Source organism: Puma concolor, chromosome B1, assembly GCF_028749965.1.
Source record: "Puma concolor isolate L17-30 chromosome B1, mPumCon1.1.hap2, whole genome shotgun sequence".
In the NCBI taxonomy this organism is placed as follows: Eukaryota; Metazoa; Chordata; class Mammalia; order Carnivora; family Felidae; genus Puma; species Puma concolor.
Genome location: NC_141670.1, coordinates 78,540,493 through 78,559,378, shown reverse-complemented (window position 1 = coordinate 78,559,378; position 18,886 = coordinate 78,540,493). Strand labels below are relative to the sequence as shown.

Below are 18,886 nucleotides of genomic sequence, written 5' to 3'. Positions count from 1 at the left end.
GAGATGTGACAGCTTTACTTGCAAAGCTATGCAATTGGTTGATACATATGATTATACAAAGAATTCCTCTCAGACCCATGGAGATGGTTAGGTACCTTTCCTCCATCATTGCAGTTACCACATTACTTTATAATTATCTCTGGGTCTATCACCCTTCTATACTCTGAATTCCCTGAGAGCAATGACTCTTCCTTGTGTGCTCGGAAATATTTAGTAGATGAAGAAAAGAAGAGCAGAAAAGAGAAGAAAGGAGAGATGAAAGGAGAACAAAATGGGGACAAATTAGAATACCTGATGTCTCAGAGTTTGCTTGTTTGGGGTTTTGTCTGTATTTCAGAATTTAAATTGCCCTTAAGAAATTGTCCACCAAAACTGACATAACGATGGGCTTCATGAATGGATCCACATTGTTGACAGTTTGGTCTCATTCTACCTGTGTAGATAAAATTATATCTGAAATATTGTTTTTTCCTAAACAACATACTTTATTTTTTTTAAGTTTATTTATTTGTTTTGAAGGGGGAGGGGCAGAGAGAGAGGGAGAAAGAATCTCCACACTGATAGTGTGGAGCCCAACATGGGGCTCTATCTCAAAACTGTGAGATCATGACCTGAGCCAAAATCAAGAGTAAGACGCTTAACGAACTGAGCCACCCAGGCTCCTCCACACATCTTTTCATGCTAAGCAAGATACTTTAAAAAGGATACTTTTGAGTATGGTGAGCACCTGTTCCTTTCCTCTATTTTATACCTCCTTGACTTTTATAGAACTGCACTTCCTCCAGTCCACTCATGTGACTTCAACATGATTTGTCTAGGGTTGATTGTGTCATCCACACTGAAAGGTCAGCCAGAATAATTTGGGGCGGGGGGGGGGCAGTCAGTGGGTGTGGATGTGTGAAAGAGACCATTATTTTTGGTAAGACCAAGAAGTAAGTCAATTGCAAATAGCTGGAAGCCAGCCATTTTCCTTAACACATGGAGAAAAAGTCTTTAGTAAGAGGTATTAAAGCCAAGCAGGAGCAAGCAGAGATTTTAAATGAATGAAGAGAGTACATCTTGAAGACATTACATTTGACCTCTGAACAACACGGGGGTTATAGGCACTGACCCCTTGTGCAATAAAAAATTACATAATACTTTTGACACCCCCCAAAAAACTTAATAGCCTCTTGACCGAAGGCCTTTCTGATAACATACACATATTTTATACATGTATCATATACTGTATTCTTATAATGAAGTAAGCTAGAGAAAAGAAAATGTTACTAAGAAAATCATAAGGAAGAAAAAATAGACTTACAGTACTATATTGTAAAAAATCCTCATATAAGTGGACCCTTGCAGTCCAAACCCATATTGTTCAAGGGCCAACTGTACTTGAGTCTGTTGAACCAGTTAAACCTGAGATGTTAAAAAGATACAAAGAGCAGATGCCCACCTTACTCTACACTCTTTGAATCTCCATTTACATGGACATACAGATTTAAGTATCATTTTGCTTAAACTAAGTTGAATTACCATTCTAATATGTTGTAAAACCATTATATATATATATATATATATATATATATATATATACATATACATATACATACATATATATATGTGTGTGTGTGTATTTATATGATGGTTTTAAGGGATATATATATATGTATATGTATATATACATATATATATATCCCTTAAAACCATCATATAAATACACACACACACACACACACACACGCACAAACTTAGGGGCTTAATATAAAAAGAGAAGACTAGTAACTAGGGCAGTGCCTTCAAGAAGATAAAGTCAGGACCAACGGGTACGAGTTCAAGGGGGATAGGTGGTGAGCTTTATACAGAGAACTGTCTGAAGAATCTGAAAAGTCCTTACATTAAATGAGATGCCACTTGAACAGAAACATTATGAATCCCTGGAGTTTTCAAGTAGAGGCTATGTGGGTACTGTATTATAAAAATGCACGCTTTGGATAGACGGTTTCAGTAGAAAACATCTAAGGTTCCTTAAACTCTGGGATTCTATTAGTCTCCAAAGACAAAACACACAAGTGGAAGTACCATTGGGGAAACATTATTCCCCATAAATATTATTCCCCATAAATTTATTTTCATAATTTCTTAGGCTGAGTATTGCCCCAGATAAAGAACCGTTCATGGAAGATACTAACCATAAACAAGCTAATGTTACATTATTAGGCAACAAAATTTCAAGAAGAGATCAAAGGCAAGTTATCAGTTGGTAAATTATAAAAATTGTGTTGAGATAAAATAAGAGAACCTGACCCTGTCTGGGAAAAAATGGTAATGCACAAATATAGTAATTTCAAAGGAAACACTCAACAACCCACCTAAATTTCCTGACTCTGAAATGTGAATTTCATACTTACATATGGCAATAAATGTACTATATTTTTTAATATCAAAAAAGGAAAAATTGAGGATAGTGCAATTTTACTTTTCAGTGACATATTGGTTATTCATGTCTTGTTACTATTATCCTTTTGGTTCCAGTATACTATAAAATAGTAAGGAGAAAGTATGTAATTATTCCACATCTACATATTTACATGACCTATCTGGACACTTAAAATTCTAAAGAATAAAAAAAAAGGAACTTCAGGTTTCCAAAATGGTATACTTTTTTCATAGATGATATATTCAAATAACATTTTCATCATCCAAAATTGAAACAAATACTAAAAAGGTGAAAAGTGATGACCAGCCTCTGAACTTATTACAACTAGAAGGCTAGTATTATGAATCAACAATAGAATGTTTTTCCTCTATGAATTAAAGATCCATCAACTGCTCTGTTCTATACTTGCAAATCAGTCAGTCATTAAAAAAAAAAAAACCAATTAAGTGCTTTAGAAATTCAACAAAAGGAAAATTCATCACGGAGGTCATATGAATTTGCAAGGGATTAACAGCTCACTGCAGAAAGACATCAAAAGAAAATAAGAGTCTTATTCATGGAATATAATAGTTTATCTGAAGAAAAAAGATTTTTGCCATATGGCTAGAGGTACTAAACAAGTTCGAGTAGACTCAAAGAAGATTGTTTATTTATATAAAGAAAATCTTTCTCACAGAAAATAAAAGTACAGTGTCATCGCAATAGTACAATAGATTACAATCAATAAAGCTCCTGGCTCACAGTTTTTGCTTAGATCTTGAGAATGGACTCTGTGTGTGCTGATGCATTATTTCCCTTGACCTAATAATATAAACTGCATTTGATACTTTACATTAAAAATACTATATAAAAATAAGAGACAAATGGGCTAGGTATAAAGAAGTTAATGAACAGATTTTTTAAAAGATGATGCTAGGAGAAGATAAGATCTTACTTTATTGCAAATATCAATCTTTACCTTTATTGAGGTAAAAAGAATAAATATATATACATAATTCATGTACACATTACCTTTTTTACACTAAAAATTAAGAGTTACATCTATTTGTCTTTACTTCTTTCTGGTTTAGAAAACTTATAATTGGTATTTTACTTTAAAAAACAATAAAATTCACAAAAATGTTCCTTTGACAATTCTAAATGAACTGAAATCAGTTGGCTTTCTTTGAAATGCTTCACTTAAACTTTCCTTAATAATGGTTTCAGGCTTTCTCAACCATACTTAAATCTTATGGATTTCTAATAATCTGAAACCTGTGGAATTTTAACAATTTCACAATTTATTATTTATTTTGAAATACTGAAGTAGAAATTATTCAGAAACAAACGTTATAAATGCTCATCTATGAAAATTATATTCTAAAAATGTTGAGCAAGGGTGTATATGAAAAAAATGTTTACACCAGAATTAGAAAATTAAGGCAATAAGATCACCTCTTTCTCATAAAAATACACAAATGTATATATTTAAGAACCCAAAAATAAAAGCAACCAGCCACTGTTTGGAGTCTGCAACCTGCAAAATTCAACCTAAATGTACTGGATTTGAGGACTACAGCTCTTTGTTTAATAATAACGCTAATGAAAAGTCTTCTGTACATCTGTACAGATATTTGTACAGGCAAATGTACCTAAGCACTACTATGCCATCTTTTCTTCTCCTAAATTTTGAGATCTTGATAGCTGAAAAAACAGGGAGATAAAAGAAAAAGATAGGAACTTGAAAACCTGTCTCTTAAGTTTATGATCACTGAAGACTAGGACAGAAATCATGATGACTCTGCCTTTTGAACCATCATTTACCTACGGAAGGGCAACAGGTTCCATCCCCCCCCACCAAGAACAGGAGTGGGTACAACAATTTGCCGTAATTCCAAATCAAGTGCAGCAACTCCATTTTTCATTTGCTTAACTTCCTAGCCCCACCTTTTAGCAGACAAGAGACTGTCTCCTTAAAAAATAATGCTGAGTTAGCACACAAACCAGTTCTATTTGCCAAATGTAGAGGGTTCCTGCAAAGCTTGTGGGTATGTGTAAATGAATTCCATTATCTTTTCTTTTTTTTCTATAACTAAGAAGAGGGGGTGGGGAGCAAACTGTCTTGTATTTACTGTAGCCTGATAGTGGTAATATATGTGTGACATATATTTACCCTTGAAATGCAAATGTGCTTTAGAAATTGGCCAGTACCCCATTGAAGTTGACTGATGACTGACAGAAGGTTATAATACACCCTGCCTCATGCAGGCTGTAAGGAAACCTTGAGCTGAAAATATATGGGAAATTCCTTTCTAACAAGAAAAATCATTCAGGTCAAGCTTATAAGGTCTCAACATTTGGATTTTAAAGTTTTCTGGAATTTCTATGACAGAAATGGTGTGGGATTTCAGGTAAACAAGAAAATATTAATATTGTTTCACTAAGATATTTTCAATGAAATTGTCTGCATGTTTTGTATTTACAGTTTTATATTGTTCACCACGTTATTTTCACATTGCTTCCTTCTCCCTGGGATTCTATTCTAGTGACACTTTTTAATCACTAGAGCCACTCTAAGATTTGCTAATTCGATAAGTACAGTTTCAGTCTACATTTCTTCAGTGAGCATCAGAAAGACAGTTAAAATTTAATATCACAAATGGCATAAAGCAGCATGACTGGTAAGAATATTGAGGGAGGTGCCTGAGTGGTTCAGTCAGTTGAACATCTATCTGACTCTCCATTTCGGCTCGGGTCATGATCTCACAGTTTGTGGGATAGAACCCCATGTCAGGCTTTGCACTGAAAGTGCACAGCCTGCTTGGGATTCTCTCTCTCCCCCTCTCTCTGCCCCTCCCCCCTCTCTCAAAATAAATAAACATTAAAAACAAAAGAAAAGAATACTGAGAATTAAGGGTTGGATCCTAGTCAACAGTTCTGTTTTTTTGTTTTTTTTTTACTTTTGTGACCTTGAAGAAGTTACTTAATCTTTTTGAATCTCAGTTTTCTCAACTACAAATTAAAAGGATTAAATCAAAAGACCTCTAAACTTCCCTTTAGACATCATTCTCTAAAATGTTTAAGATTTCCCTGCAAAAATAAGCTATATATCCCTGCAAAACTTTGCCACAGCTCTTTATGCCTGCAACAGATGGTAGACTGTACAGGAAAATGTTTAGCATCCAGATTAGCTGGCTGGCTCCAGTAAAATAACTATAATAAACACTCATCTTTCAGACTGTACAATTTTTTAATCATTGAAAGGGCTGGCCTGGATTTTAATTTAGTGACACCTATGAGGAAAAAAAACCGACTTCCTGGTCAAACTAATCAGGTAGAGAATATTTATAGGAAAAAGACATAATATCAGCTGGTTTATCACCATTAAATTGTTATAAAAAATAGCTTTCTTTTCTTTAAAGCAAGTTTTTTTGGGGGAAAGGTTTTTTATAACAAATTAAATTTTTTACTAGACATGAGTCATCCAAGTTTTCTATCTATTCTTGTTTCAGTTTTGGCATGCTTTTTTTCAAAGAATTTGTCCTTTAATCTTTGTTGTTTTGCACATAGTAGGCATGAAGTCATTCACATCCCTTTATTTTTAATATTGGCATTTGTGTTTTAACTCTTCTTTTTCTTAATAAGTTTTGTAACGACCTTACAAAATTTATTATTGTTTTCAAAGAATCAACTTTTGGATTTGTTAATTTGCTATATTGTTTCTCTGTTATTTATTTCATTGCTTTCTTATTTCTATAATGAATGTTAAATGTGCACTTAAAAAGAATGTATATTGCACAGTTGTTGAATGTAGTCTTGTACAAATGTCAATTAGGTCAAATTAGTTGGTAGCTTGTTCAAATCTGCGATAACACTATTTATTCTTTTGACCAATTTTCCTTTTACTAAAAGAGGCATGGGAAAAATTTCCAGGCATACTTATGAAGTTGTCCATTTTACTCTTTAATCCTGTCAATTTTTGCTTTATTTACATTGAACCTATTACTAAGGCATACACATTTAGGATTATTATCTAATTCTGAAAATTGACCCTTTTACAATTATGAAGTGTCCTCTTTATCTCTGGAAATAGTCCTTGAAGAGTACTTTGATGTTAATATGACCACTCTAGCACTCTTCTGCTAGCTTTTGTTCATTGTTTTATCTTTTTCTATCCTTTTACTTCCAATTAATGTCTTTCATTCATGTTTTAGAGAGAGCTGAGAGTTGTTCCTGCTTTTTTATCCATCCTGAGAAGCTCTTTCATTTACATATAATGTTTACGTTGTATATTTAATATAAATATTGCTACAGTTGGGTTTAAGTCCATTTTGTATTTGTTTTTTATTCACTCAATATGTTCCCCTTTCCTGTCTTCTTTTAGTATTCCATTTAGTTTTTAGTATTCCATTTCAGTTTCTGCAGTATCTTTTAGGTTGCCTTTTTGTATTAGTGGTTGCTCTAGGAATTGTAATATGCATTCTTAATTACCACACTCTGTTTAGAATTAATACTGCTATACATAAAATGAAAGAAACTTGCAAGAGAATAGCTCCATTTCTGTTGCTATTATTGTCACACATATTTGTATCTACCTAACTTATAAGTAACATAATAATGTTATAATTTTGCCTTAAATGGTCAATTTTAAAGAAATTTTAAAAAATTATTCTTTTAAACTGATCAACATATATTTTCTATTTTCAATGTTCTTTATTTCTTCTTGTAGATTAAAGTTCCCATCAGATGTCATTTCCTTTCGGCATGAAGAACTTTCTTTAAAATTTGTGAAGGGCATATCATCTGGTAATAAATTCTCATTTCTTTAATTTAACTGCAAATTGCTTTTTCAGCTTCAATGTTGTGTGATAGTTTCATTAGATATAAAATTATCAGTTGATAGTTTTTTTTGTCTTTCAGAACTTTACATAATTTCATTGCCTTCTGTCCTCCATCATTTCTGATGAGAAGACATCCATCATTCTTAAAATTGTAACTTTCCTTATAAATATACATTTCCCACAGCTCCCTGCTTATTTCCAAAGTTTTTCCTTTGCCTTTGATTCTCAACCCTGACTATGCTTGTCTTCATGGGGTTTTTCTTGTATTTATCTTACTTATATTTGATGATCTTGGATATGTAAAGATGTTTTTCATTAAATTTAGGAAAAATTCAGCCATTATTACTTCAAATGTTTTTTTTCTGCCTCTTTTTATTTCTCTTCTCCTTCTGAGACTCCAGTTCATATATGGTAGTCCATTTGATATTAGATTATAGGTCAGTCAGGTTTTGTTCATTTTGTTTCTCCATTATGGTTTACTTTGCTTCAGATTAGTTTCTATCGATCTATAAGTTTACTGACCTTTTCTACTGCATTTTCCAACATGCTGTTAAACCTACTCAATTGTATTTTCATATCAATACCATATTTCTCACTTTCAGAATTTTTATATGATTATTTTGTAGTTTCTATTTCTGCACTGGCATTGTCTATTATTTTTTTTAATATGAAACTTATCGTCAAATTGGTTTCCATACAACACCCAGCACTCATCCCAACAGGTGCCCTCCTCAATGTCCATCACATACTTTCCCCTCCCTCCCACCCACCGTCAACCCTCAGTTTGTTCTGTCTTTAAGAGTCTCTTATGGTTTGCCCCCTTCCCTCTCTGTAACTTTTTTTTCCCTTCGCCTCCCCCATGGTCTTCTGTTAAGTTTCTCAGGATCCACATAAGAGTGAAAACATACGGTATCTGTCTTTCTCTGCCTGACTTATTTCATTTAGCATAATACCTTCCAGTTCCATCCATGTTACTGCAAATGGCATGATTTCATCTTTCTCATTGCCAAGTAGTATTCCATTGTATATATAAACCACATCTTCTTTATCCATTCATCAGTTGATGGACATTTAGGCTCTTTCCGTAATTTGGCTATTGTTGAAAGTGGTGCTATAAACTTTGGGGTAAAAGTGCCCCTATGCACTAGCACTCCTGTATCCCTTGGGTAAATTCCTAGCAGTGCTATTGCTGGGTCATAGGGTAGATCTATTTTTAATTTTTTGAGGAACCTCCACACTGTTTTCCAGAGCAGCTGCACCAGTTTGCATTTCCACCAACAGTCCAAGAGGGTTCCCGTTTCTCCACATCCTCACCAGCATCTATAGTCTCCTGATTTGTTCATTTTAGCCACTCTGACTGGTGTGAGGTGGTATCTCAGTGTGGTTTGGATTTGTATTTCCCTGATGAGGAGTGACACCGAGCATCTTTTCATGTGCCTGTTGGCCATCTGGATGTCTTCTTTAGAGAAGTGTCTATTCATGTTTTCTGCCCATTTCTTCACTGGGTTATTTGTTTTTCGGGTGTGGAGTTTGGTGAGCTCTTTATAGATTTTGGATACTAGCCCTTTGTCCGACATGTCATTTGCAAATACCTTTTCCCATTCTGTTGGTTGCCTTTTAGTTTTGTTGATTGTTTCCTTTGCAGTGCAGAAGGTTTTCATCTTCATGAAGTTCCAATAGTTCATTTTTGCTTTATATCCCTTGCCTGTGGGGATGTGTCAAGTAAGAAATTGCTACAGCTGGAATCAGCGAGATTTTTTCCTGCTTTGTCCTCTAAAGTTTTGATGGTTTCCTGTTGCAGGGAGTATGGCTGGAATCACAAAAGATGAGTCCACAAACAAAGTGCAGTTAAGTGAAGGTCCTCATACTCGAGTGGGAATGAGGCCCTGACTCCAGAATGAAGCTTCTTTTTATTAGGATAATTGCTAAAGACTACGTGCATAAAGTCAGCTAAGCAAGTGTGTTAATCAACCTAATTTAGCTTTTCAAGGTTGAATTTCAAGTTAATTGGTTTCTATCACACTAGGAAGGGTCAGGTGTGAAGGAGGAACCAGCCTTGGAAAATGTTAATGGCTCTAGGCATTCCTTACAAGCCGCAGCCTTGTTCAGCTGTGTAAAAATGTCCTAAGGCCTTGCACCTTCTCCAGCCCTTCCATTTTGAAGCCTTTTCCTTTGATGTTTCTCTCCTGCATCTCCCACAGTTTCCTGTCTCATATTCAGGTCCTTCATCCATTTTGAGTTTATTTTTGTGAATGGTGTACTAAAGTGGTCTAGTTTCATTCTTCTCCATGTTGCTGTCCAGCGCTCACAGCACCAGTTGTTAAAGAGACTGTCTTTTTTCCATTGGATATTCTTTCCTGCTGTGTCAAAGATTAGTTGGCCATACGTTTGTGGGTCCAATTCTGGAGTCTCTATTCTATTCCATTGGTCTATGTATCTGTTTTTGTGCCAATACTGTGCTGTCTTGATGATTACAGCTTTGTAGCAGAGGCTACAGTCTGAGATTGTGATGCCTCCCATTTTGGTGTTTTTATTCAATATTACTTTAGCTATTCAGAGTCTTTTGTGGTTCTATAAAAATTTTAGTATTGTTTGTTCCAGCTTCAAGAAGAATGTTGGTGCAATTTTGATTGGGATTGCATTGAATGTGTAGATAGCTTTGGGTAGTATTGACATTTTGACAGTATTTATTCTTCCAATCCATGAGCACGGAATGTTTTTCCATTTCTTTATATCTTCTTCAATTTCCTTCATAAGCTTTCTATAGTTTTCAGCATACAGATCTTTTACATCTTTGGTTAGGTTTATTCCTAGGTATTTTATGCTTCTTGGTGCAATTGTGAATGGGATCACTTTCTTTATTTGTCTTTCTGTTGCTTCATTGTTAGTGTATAAGAATGCAACTGATTTCTGTACATTGATTTTGTATCTTGAGATTTTGCTGAATTCATGTATCAGTTCTAGCAGACTTTTGGTGGAGTCTATTGGGTTTTCCATGTATATTATCATGTCATCTGCAAAAAGTGAAAACTTGACTTCATCTTTGCCAATTTTCATGCCTTTGATTTCCTTTTGTTGTCTGATTGCTGATGCTAGAACTTCCAACACTATGTTAAACAATGGCGGTGAAAGTGGACATCCCTGTCGTGTTCCCGGTCTCAGGGGGAAAGCTCTTAGTTTTTCCGCATTGAGGATGATATTACCTGTTGGCTTTACATAAATGGTTTCTATAATGTTTAAGTATGTTCCTTCTATCCTGACGTTCTCGAGGGTTTTTATTAAGAAAGGATGCTGAATTTTGTCAAATGCTTTTTTCTGCATCAATTGACAGGACCATATGGTTCTTATCTTTTCTTTTATAAATGTGATGTATCACATTGATTGATTTGCGAATGTTGAACCAGCCCTGCAGCCCAGGAATGAATCCCACTTGATCATGGTGAATAATTCTTCTTATATGCTGTTGAATTCGATTTGCTAGTATCTTGTTGAGAATTTTTGCACCCATAGTCATCAGGGATATTGGCCTATAGTTCTCTTTTTTTGCTGGGTCTCTGTCTGGTTTAGGAATCAAAGTAATGCTGGCTTCATAGAATGAGTCTGGAAGTTTTCCTTCCCTTTCTATTTTTTGGAACAGCTGGAGAAGGATAGGTATTATCTCTGCTTTAAATGTCTGCTAGAATTCCCCAGGGAAGCCATCTGGTCCTGGACTCTTATTTGTTGGGAGATTTCTGATAACTGATTCCATTTCTTTGCTGGTTATGGGTCTGTTCAAGTTTTCTATTTCTTCCTGTTTGAGTTTTGGAAGTGTGTGGGTGCTTCGGAATGTGTCCATTTCTTCCAGGTTGTCCAGTTTGTTGGCATGTAATTTTTCATAGTATTCCCTGATAATTGCTTATATTTCTGAGGGATTGGTTGTAATAATTCCATTTTCATTCAAGATTTTATCTATTTGGGTCCTCTCCCTTTTCTTTTTGAGAAGCCTGGCTAGAGGTTTATCAATTTTGTTTATTTTTTCAAAAAGCCAACTCTTGGTTTCATTGATTTGCTCTACAGTTTTTTTTTAGATTCTATATTGTTTATTTCTGCTCTGATCTTTATTATTTCTCTTCTTCTGCTGGGTTTGGGGTGTCTTTGCTGTTCTGCTTCTATTTCCTTTAGGTGTGCTGTTAGGTTTTGTATTGGGGATTTTTCTTGTTTCTTGAGACAGGCCTGGATTGCAATGTATTTTCCTCTCAGGACTGCCTTCACTGCATCCCAAAGCGTTTGGATTGTTGTATTTTCATTTTCGTTTGTTTCCATATATTTTTAAATTTCTTCTCTAATTGCCTGGTTGACCTATTCATTCTTTAGGAGGGTGTTCTTTAACCTCCATGCTTTTGGAGGTTTTCCAGACTTTTTCCTGTGGTTGATTTCAAGCTTCATAGCATTGTGGTCTGAAAGTGTGCATGGTATGATCTCATTCTTTTATACTTATGAAAGGCTGTTTTGTGATCCAGTATGTGATCTATGTTGGAGAATGTTCCATGTGCACTCGAAAAGAAAGTATATTCTGTTGTTTTGGGATACAGAGTTCTAAATATATCTGTCAATACCTCTGATACAATATACCATTCAGGGCCCTTGTTTCCTGTTTATTCTCTGTCTAGATGTTCTATCCATTGTTGTAAGTGGACTGTTAAAGTTTCTTGCAATTACCACATTCTTATCAATAAGGTTGCTTATGTTTGTAATTGTTTTATATATTTGGGGGTTGCCATATTCGGTGCATAGACATAATTGTTAGCTCTTCCTGATGGGTAGACCCTGTAATTATTACAAAATGCCCTTCTTCATATCTTGTTACAGCCTTTAATTTAAAGTCTAGTTTGTTGGATATAAGTAAAACTCCAGCTTTCTTTTGACCTCCAGTAGCATGATAGATAGTTCTCCATCCCCTCACTTTCAATCTGAAAGTGTCGTCTGGTCTAAACTGAGTCTCTTGTAGACAGCAAATAGATGAGTCTTGTTTTTTTTATCTATTCTGATACCCTATGTCTTTTGGTTGGAGCATTTAGTCAATTTACATTCAATGTTATTATTGAAAGATATGGGTTTAGAATCATTGTGATGTCTGTAGGTTTCATGCTTGTAGTGGTGTCTCTGGTATTTTGTGGTCCTTGCAGCATTTCACTCACAGAATCCACCTTAGGATGTCTTGTAGGGCTGGTTTAGTGATGAATTCCTTCAGTTTTTGTTTGTTTGGGAAAACCTTTATCTCTCTTTCCGTTCTGAATGACAGTCTTGCTGGATACAGGATTCTTGGTTGCATTTTTTGTTGTTGTTGTTCATCACATTGAAGATTTCCTGTGATTCCTTTCTGGCCTGCCACATTTTAGTAGATAGGTCTGCTACTACCCTTATATGTCTACCTTTGTATGTTAGGGCCTGTTTATCCCTAGCTGCTTTCAGAATTCTCTTTTTATCCTTGTATTTTGCCAGTTTCACTATGATATGTCCTGCAGAAGATTGATGCAAGTTACATCTGAAGGGAGTTCTCTGTGCCTCTTGGATTTCAATGCCTGTTTCCTTCCCCAGATCAGGGAAGTTCTTAGCTATAATTTGTTCATGTACACTTTATGCCCCTTTCTCTCTCTTCTTCTTCTGGAATTGCTATGATACAAAATTCGTTCTGTTTGATTACATCACTTAGTTCTCTAATTCCCCCCTCATACTCCTGGATTTTTTTCTCTTTTTCTCATCTTCCTTTTTTTCCATAATTTTATCTTCTAATTCACCTATCCTTCCTTTGCCTCTTCAATCCATGCTATGGCTGCCTACATTTTCTTTTCACCTCATTTATAGAATTTTTTAATTCATCAAGACTGTTTTTTAGTCCCTTGATCTCTGTAGCAATAGATTTTCTGCTGTCTTCTATGCTCTTTTAAACCCCAGCGATTAATTTTATGACTATTGTTCTAAATTCTTGTTCCATTATATTGCTTAAATCGGTTTTGACCAATCACTAGCTGTCGCTACTTCCTGGAGTTTCTTTTGAGGAGAATTCTTCTGTTTTGTCATTTTGGCTAGTTTTCTGTCCCTTATGTGTTTTAAAAGCTTGTGTGCTCTGCACCTGCAAGCACTATTATGTTAAAGTAGGATTATACACAGTCCAGGGCCTGGCCCTTCAAGAGGTGTTTTTTTTCGGGGATTGTTACTTGCTCTCTGTTGTGACTTTGGTTATTTTATTACCCTGCTCATAGTAATATTTTGTACCCTCCACTAGGTGTGCTTTGATTTATTCCTTGGAGTAGCCCTGTAGAGGAAAACAGACAAACAGGAGACAAAAACATGCAAGCACACAAACAAAAAATACAAACAAATAAACAAAAACAAAAACTTAAAGACTAAAAACAAAAAAACCATAAACACTGACTACAAGTAAAGAAGAGGGTAGAGGTGATGCTTATGGAAGAGCACATACAAAGAGAGAAATGACAAGGGGGGTGGGGGGGAATAAACGATGATTAGCCAGAGAGACTAAAAGGCTTAATCCAGAGGGAGGAAAATAAAGAAGGAGGTGGGGAAAACGAAAGGAAGATAAAATTGCCCAGACAGAGAAGCTATATGGCTTGATTATTCCAGAGAAAGAAAGGAGTGTAAAGAAGGAGGTGTAGAACATGTATGAAGACAATGGATTAAATATATCTGTTTAGATAGACCAATAACCAAAGTAACCAGCCTAGGGGAGGGAAGAGATAAGAAGGAGAAATGGGGGAGAGGGCGTTAGAATATATCTATATATCCAGAATTGACCTAGAGTTAATCCAGGCAATGCTGAATCACTTGTTGGGAGGGGCTATCTGCAGGGTCTGTGCTGCTCTGGTAGATACGCAGTTACCCAGTGCAAGGGCATGTGTGTTGGCGAAATCTGAACCCACCTCCACTATGGGCCCTGGGCGTGATCCCTGAGGCCCCACCTCGGTGGTGGTGGTGGGGGGGGGGGGGGATGGTGATTCCCCCAGTCTCTTCTCCACGGAGCCAGACTCAGTGGACTCCATTTGAGTCGTCCTCAATGTGTCGTGGGTGCAGACAGGGCGGTCCTTTTCACTCCACCAACTGCCCTGACCCTGCGTTTGGCTAGGATTCAAAGTCCCACTCTGTGCGCTCTGGCACTGGGGAAGCACCTCTCTGTGCAGCGATATGTGGTCCCAGCTGGCTTTGTCTGTGCCACCGCATTTCAGGGAGGACCGACTTCTCCGATTGCAGACTGAGAGCTGCTGCCCTCGCCGCAAGCCCCCAGGGTGGCGCACACAGGCAGGCTTTGTCTTTTCCCACAGCACTCCAGGCAAACGGCCGCCTTATACTCCTGCAGACTGTGCCCTCCACCCAGCCACTGTGCCCAGGGGTAGCAGATGCAGGCAGGTTTTGTACTATCGCACAGCCCTCCAGGGAGGGAACCACTTTCTCCAGCTGCATACTGAGCCTATGACTTACCACCACACCCAGGCCTGGCTCCCTTCCTCCCCAGGTGCGGGAACAGGGGTCAGCCCCTGTCTGAAGAAAGCCCCACAGTTAGAGACCGGATCCCTCTCAGTCTCAGTCTGCGGTCTTTCTCCTGTCCAGCTATGGTCCTGCACTCCCCTAGCCACTCTTTCTCTTCCCTTTGTCCATCTGCAGAAGGGAGTCCCTCCCCTCCGTGACCACGCAGCCTTTTTTTTATCTTCCCCAGTTGGTAGTTACCCACCTATTTTTTTTTCCAGCTTTCCCATTTTATTTCTAGTAGATTCAGTCTCTTTTCCTCCCAGGCTCTGGTGTTCAAAGTCCTTTGGCTTCTATATTTCCTTGTTTGAGAGGCGCTGGACGTATGGATCCCTCTACTGCTCCGCCATGTTGGCCCTCTCCCCGCTGGCATTCTTATTATTATGAACATCTTTTCCTTTAAGTTCTTGAACATTAACAATAGCTACCTTAAAGCTCTTTGCCCATTAATTCCAACATCTGGGATATCTTTTTCTTTGATGTAAATCATATTTTCCTGTTTCTTCATGTCTAGCATTTTATTTGTTGTATACTAAACATTTTACATTATACAGATTCTGAATTCTGTTACTGTCCTTGACAGAATGTTGGGTTTGTTTGTTTTTTTTCATTCTATTTGGTGGCCAAATTACTAGTTTATCATCTTGAACTTGTCAAGGTTTGATTTTACACTTCCATTAGGGCAAATCAATTTGTTTTGTCCTTAGTACTTAGGTGAATCCTTTAGTCCTAAGACACAGTTTCCACTCCTTAGGTTTTTGCCTTCTAAGATTTCTATGGAAAGAATGAGGTGCTCACTAACTCCCCATCACTCAATGGGACTTAAACTCCAATTTTTAACTACTTCCATTGTGAACAGCAATGAAAAGTATGCCTAGGCTTTAAGTTCCATCGATGTAAAGAGTCTATCTTGTTCACGCTGTCTTTAGCACATAAAATATCAAGTGTTTAATATTTGTTGTTAAATGAATAAACTATAAAAGACTGAAATAAAATTTTCTCAAAAAAACAAAATACAAATCTGTTTTTCCTTTACCTCTGGACATTGTTCACTTATGCAATTGTATTTACTGGGTTCAGCTATATTCCAGAGATTATGTGAGGAGCTTTAAATAAAAGTGCAAACAGAATCAACAATCCTTGCCTTAACAGAGGTTGAAATTTTAGTCAGAGATCATTCTGGCACAATTTATAGTATCATAGCTATGTGTCTATAATTAAAGAACCTAGGTTTTAATCTAGCTCCATTGTCAACTAGCTGGATGACCCTAAATGAGATATTCAACCTCACTTTTCTCATCCATAAAATGGTGATAACAAAAATACTTACTTCATTGTGTTCTTAAACAGGAGTTATATGAAAGTACAAAGTCAAGTACATAATAAGTCCAGACTGAGTGCTATGGCTAAACTTATTATAAGACTAGGTCTCCAGTAACATCCAATCTTAAACTGGACAGCTGTTAACTGAATATTTAAAATTTTTTTAATGTTTATTTATTTTTAAGAGAGACAGAGACAGAATGTGAGTGGGTTGGGGCAGAGAGAGAGGGAGGCACAGAATCTGAAGCAGGCTCCAGGCTCCGAGCTGTCAGCACAGAGCCTGACGCAGGGCTTGAACTCACAAGCTGTGAGATCATGACCTAAGCTGAAGTCGGACATTCAACCGACTGAGCCACCCAGGCACCCCTGTTTACTGAATATTTAAATAATTGCATTGCATTTTTCATAGCCATATTTGGCCTAGATTTTCCATAAGTGCAATTCCATAGTACTTGAAACTTAGAGTCATATATATTTTGGAAATCATATTTTTTTTAAATTTTAGGAAATTAATATAGTATATTTACCATATATTATGTAACACTCAAGCAGGGTCTGAGGCAGTGTCCTGATACAAAACACATCAATATTAATTAGCTAATGTAATTAATGTTAATATGTAGGCAAAATGTGAATATCCACATAAAATAGGAAAAGTAAAAACTGAATAATCATAATCACTTGTCACTTGAGGTCAGGTTTTTGACACCAAGTAATTTTAGAACCACCTTAAGTGACATCAACTTTCAGTTTCTGGAGCTTTCTGAATTTTGGAATTATGGAGGAGGAATTAGGGACCTTGTAGAGCCACATATTTTGAGCAAATGAGAAGAGGAATGAAGAAGGATATAAAGTAGAAGAAGGTAGCCTGATTAATATATTTAAATAAACTTGTATTTACTGGAGGCTTAGAGTTCCAAACTGGTAGCTTCTGACAAACTTCAGTCTCCAAGGTGTACCCCTTTACTATATGCATCTGGATGGCCTGGCACAGTGCTTTGCACCTCATTAGTCCTAAATAATATTTGGTGGGTTAATGAATGAATGTATTACCAGTAAATAAGAAAGCACAAGTGTGAAACTTCCCTTTCTGAGAACGTTCACCGTTACCTTTCCACAATCCATTCTTTCCCTCACACTGTCCAATCTATCTCATAAAATCAATAGTTTTTCACAAGTTTGTTAACAAATTTGATACATATAACAGCAGAGAAATCTTAACACTCTCTCAGAGTCATTGAAAGACATGCTTTTACCATAGTGAATTATAGTACCCTGTTTCTAATAAACAAAACAGATGAAACATCATATACTATTGTTTACACTGATTTTCTCAGCTACTACACAGTAAGCTTCAGCCTGGTCTACTGAATGATCATTAATATACTCAAAAAAAAAAAAAAGGTTTTTTTTCTCCTTGCCTTAGTCAAATTAAATGGGAACACTAAAACATATACGTTAAAAACTCAAGCTTTCAACCACATGCACTTCTTTAAACCTAGATACCTAAGTCAGGATAAAACCAAAAAAAGCACATTAATTTATACTTTTCTGCTATCACATAAAGATATACCTGGGTGGCTTTGGTTCTGGTTGGATAGACTGTTGCTCTTTCTTCAGTAAGGTTTTCTAGAATAGAGAAAGAAGAGTTGACATAAGTAGGAAAACAACTTCAATGTAAAATTCTAATTTCACTAATGTTCTATTATCAAAGGGAGAAGGAACCATTCCATTCTAATCTATATTACAAACCTAAACACTGATGTAAATTTGTAAGTATACTATGAACTGAAACATCCAAGATGGAGTCAGGAATGTCAAAGGCCCTAGAATGTCAGGATCCAGGAGACCACCGGGGAAATGCACAACTACAAGTGGATGGAACATAAACTTTTAGACTGTGCTGGGCACAAATGGCTACATCGTGTTGCAGGTCTCAGAATGAAGCTTATATCACTGAATTCCAACCTAACAACTAGCATAGTAACATACCCTAAATAGACTAAAGTTAATTATTTTTACCTACACCAGTCATAATTCTTTCAAAACAACTTATAGAAGCCTGAGGTTTTTGCCTTTATATACTCTGTCTTTCTCCTCCCTCAGGTTCCTCCTGAATCTGTGTCTCCTGGACTGGAATTCCTAAAGACCTCAAAGAAACTTTTGGTCTGCTTTGCAGCCTAAGTACTTTCCTGTTTGACAATACTCAGAGGAGTAGGATCATTGTACTTCCTCCAGCATCTTTTGGCACCCAGGAATGCAGTTCCTACCGATCATTTCAGTGAACAAATATCCATACAAATCTATTACAGATGAGAATTTATTTATTTATTTACTTATTTATTTATTTATTTATTTATTTATTTATTTATGTGTTCCCTGTCTTATAAAAGAGATTCAAGATAGCTTACAAAAAATATAGTACATATGAAAAAGGAAAATAACAAAGCCAGATTAAAGGGAAAATATAGATAGAGAGATAGTATCAAATATTTTCTGATATTTTTGTCACACAGATTTTGTTCTCCAATTCCTAGCTATCAAAATGTTTGAACTGAGTTATGTTCCACCAAAATTCATATATTGAAGTCCTAATTCGCAATGTGACAATATTTGGAAATAAGGTCTTTCAGGGGTAATTAAGGTTAAATGTGGTCATAAGGGTGAAGCCCTAATCCAATAGAACTGTTGGCCTTATAAGAAGAGGAATAGATGGCCAGGGACACGTGTGCACAGAGAAACACCAAGAAGCAGCCATCTGTAAGCAAAGGAGAGAAGACTCAGGAGAAATCAACTC

At 36.2% G+C, this 18,886-nt stretch overlaps 1 protein-coding gene across 2 annotated transcripts in view; it reads right to left on the bottom strand.

The window, feature by feature from the left end:
* The window catches only part of IQCM (IQ motif containing M), a 461,312-nt gene that overhangs the window by 221,592 nt on the left and 220,834 nt on the right, over window positions 1-18,886 (bottom strand). For both annotated transcript variants that reach the window (XM_025921378.2, XM_086704127.1), the window contains exon 9: window positions 17,663-17,718. In XM_025921378.2, coding sequence (XP_025777163.2) covers window positions 17,663-17,718 — 56 coding nt within the window. The remainder of the gene's footprint in view (window positions 1-17,662; window positions 17,719-18,886) is intronic.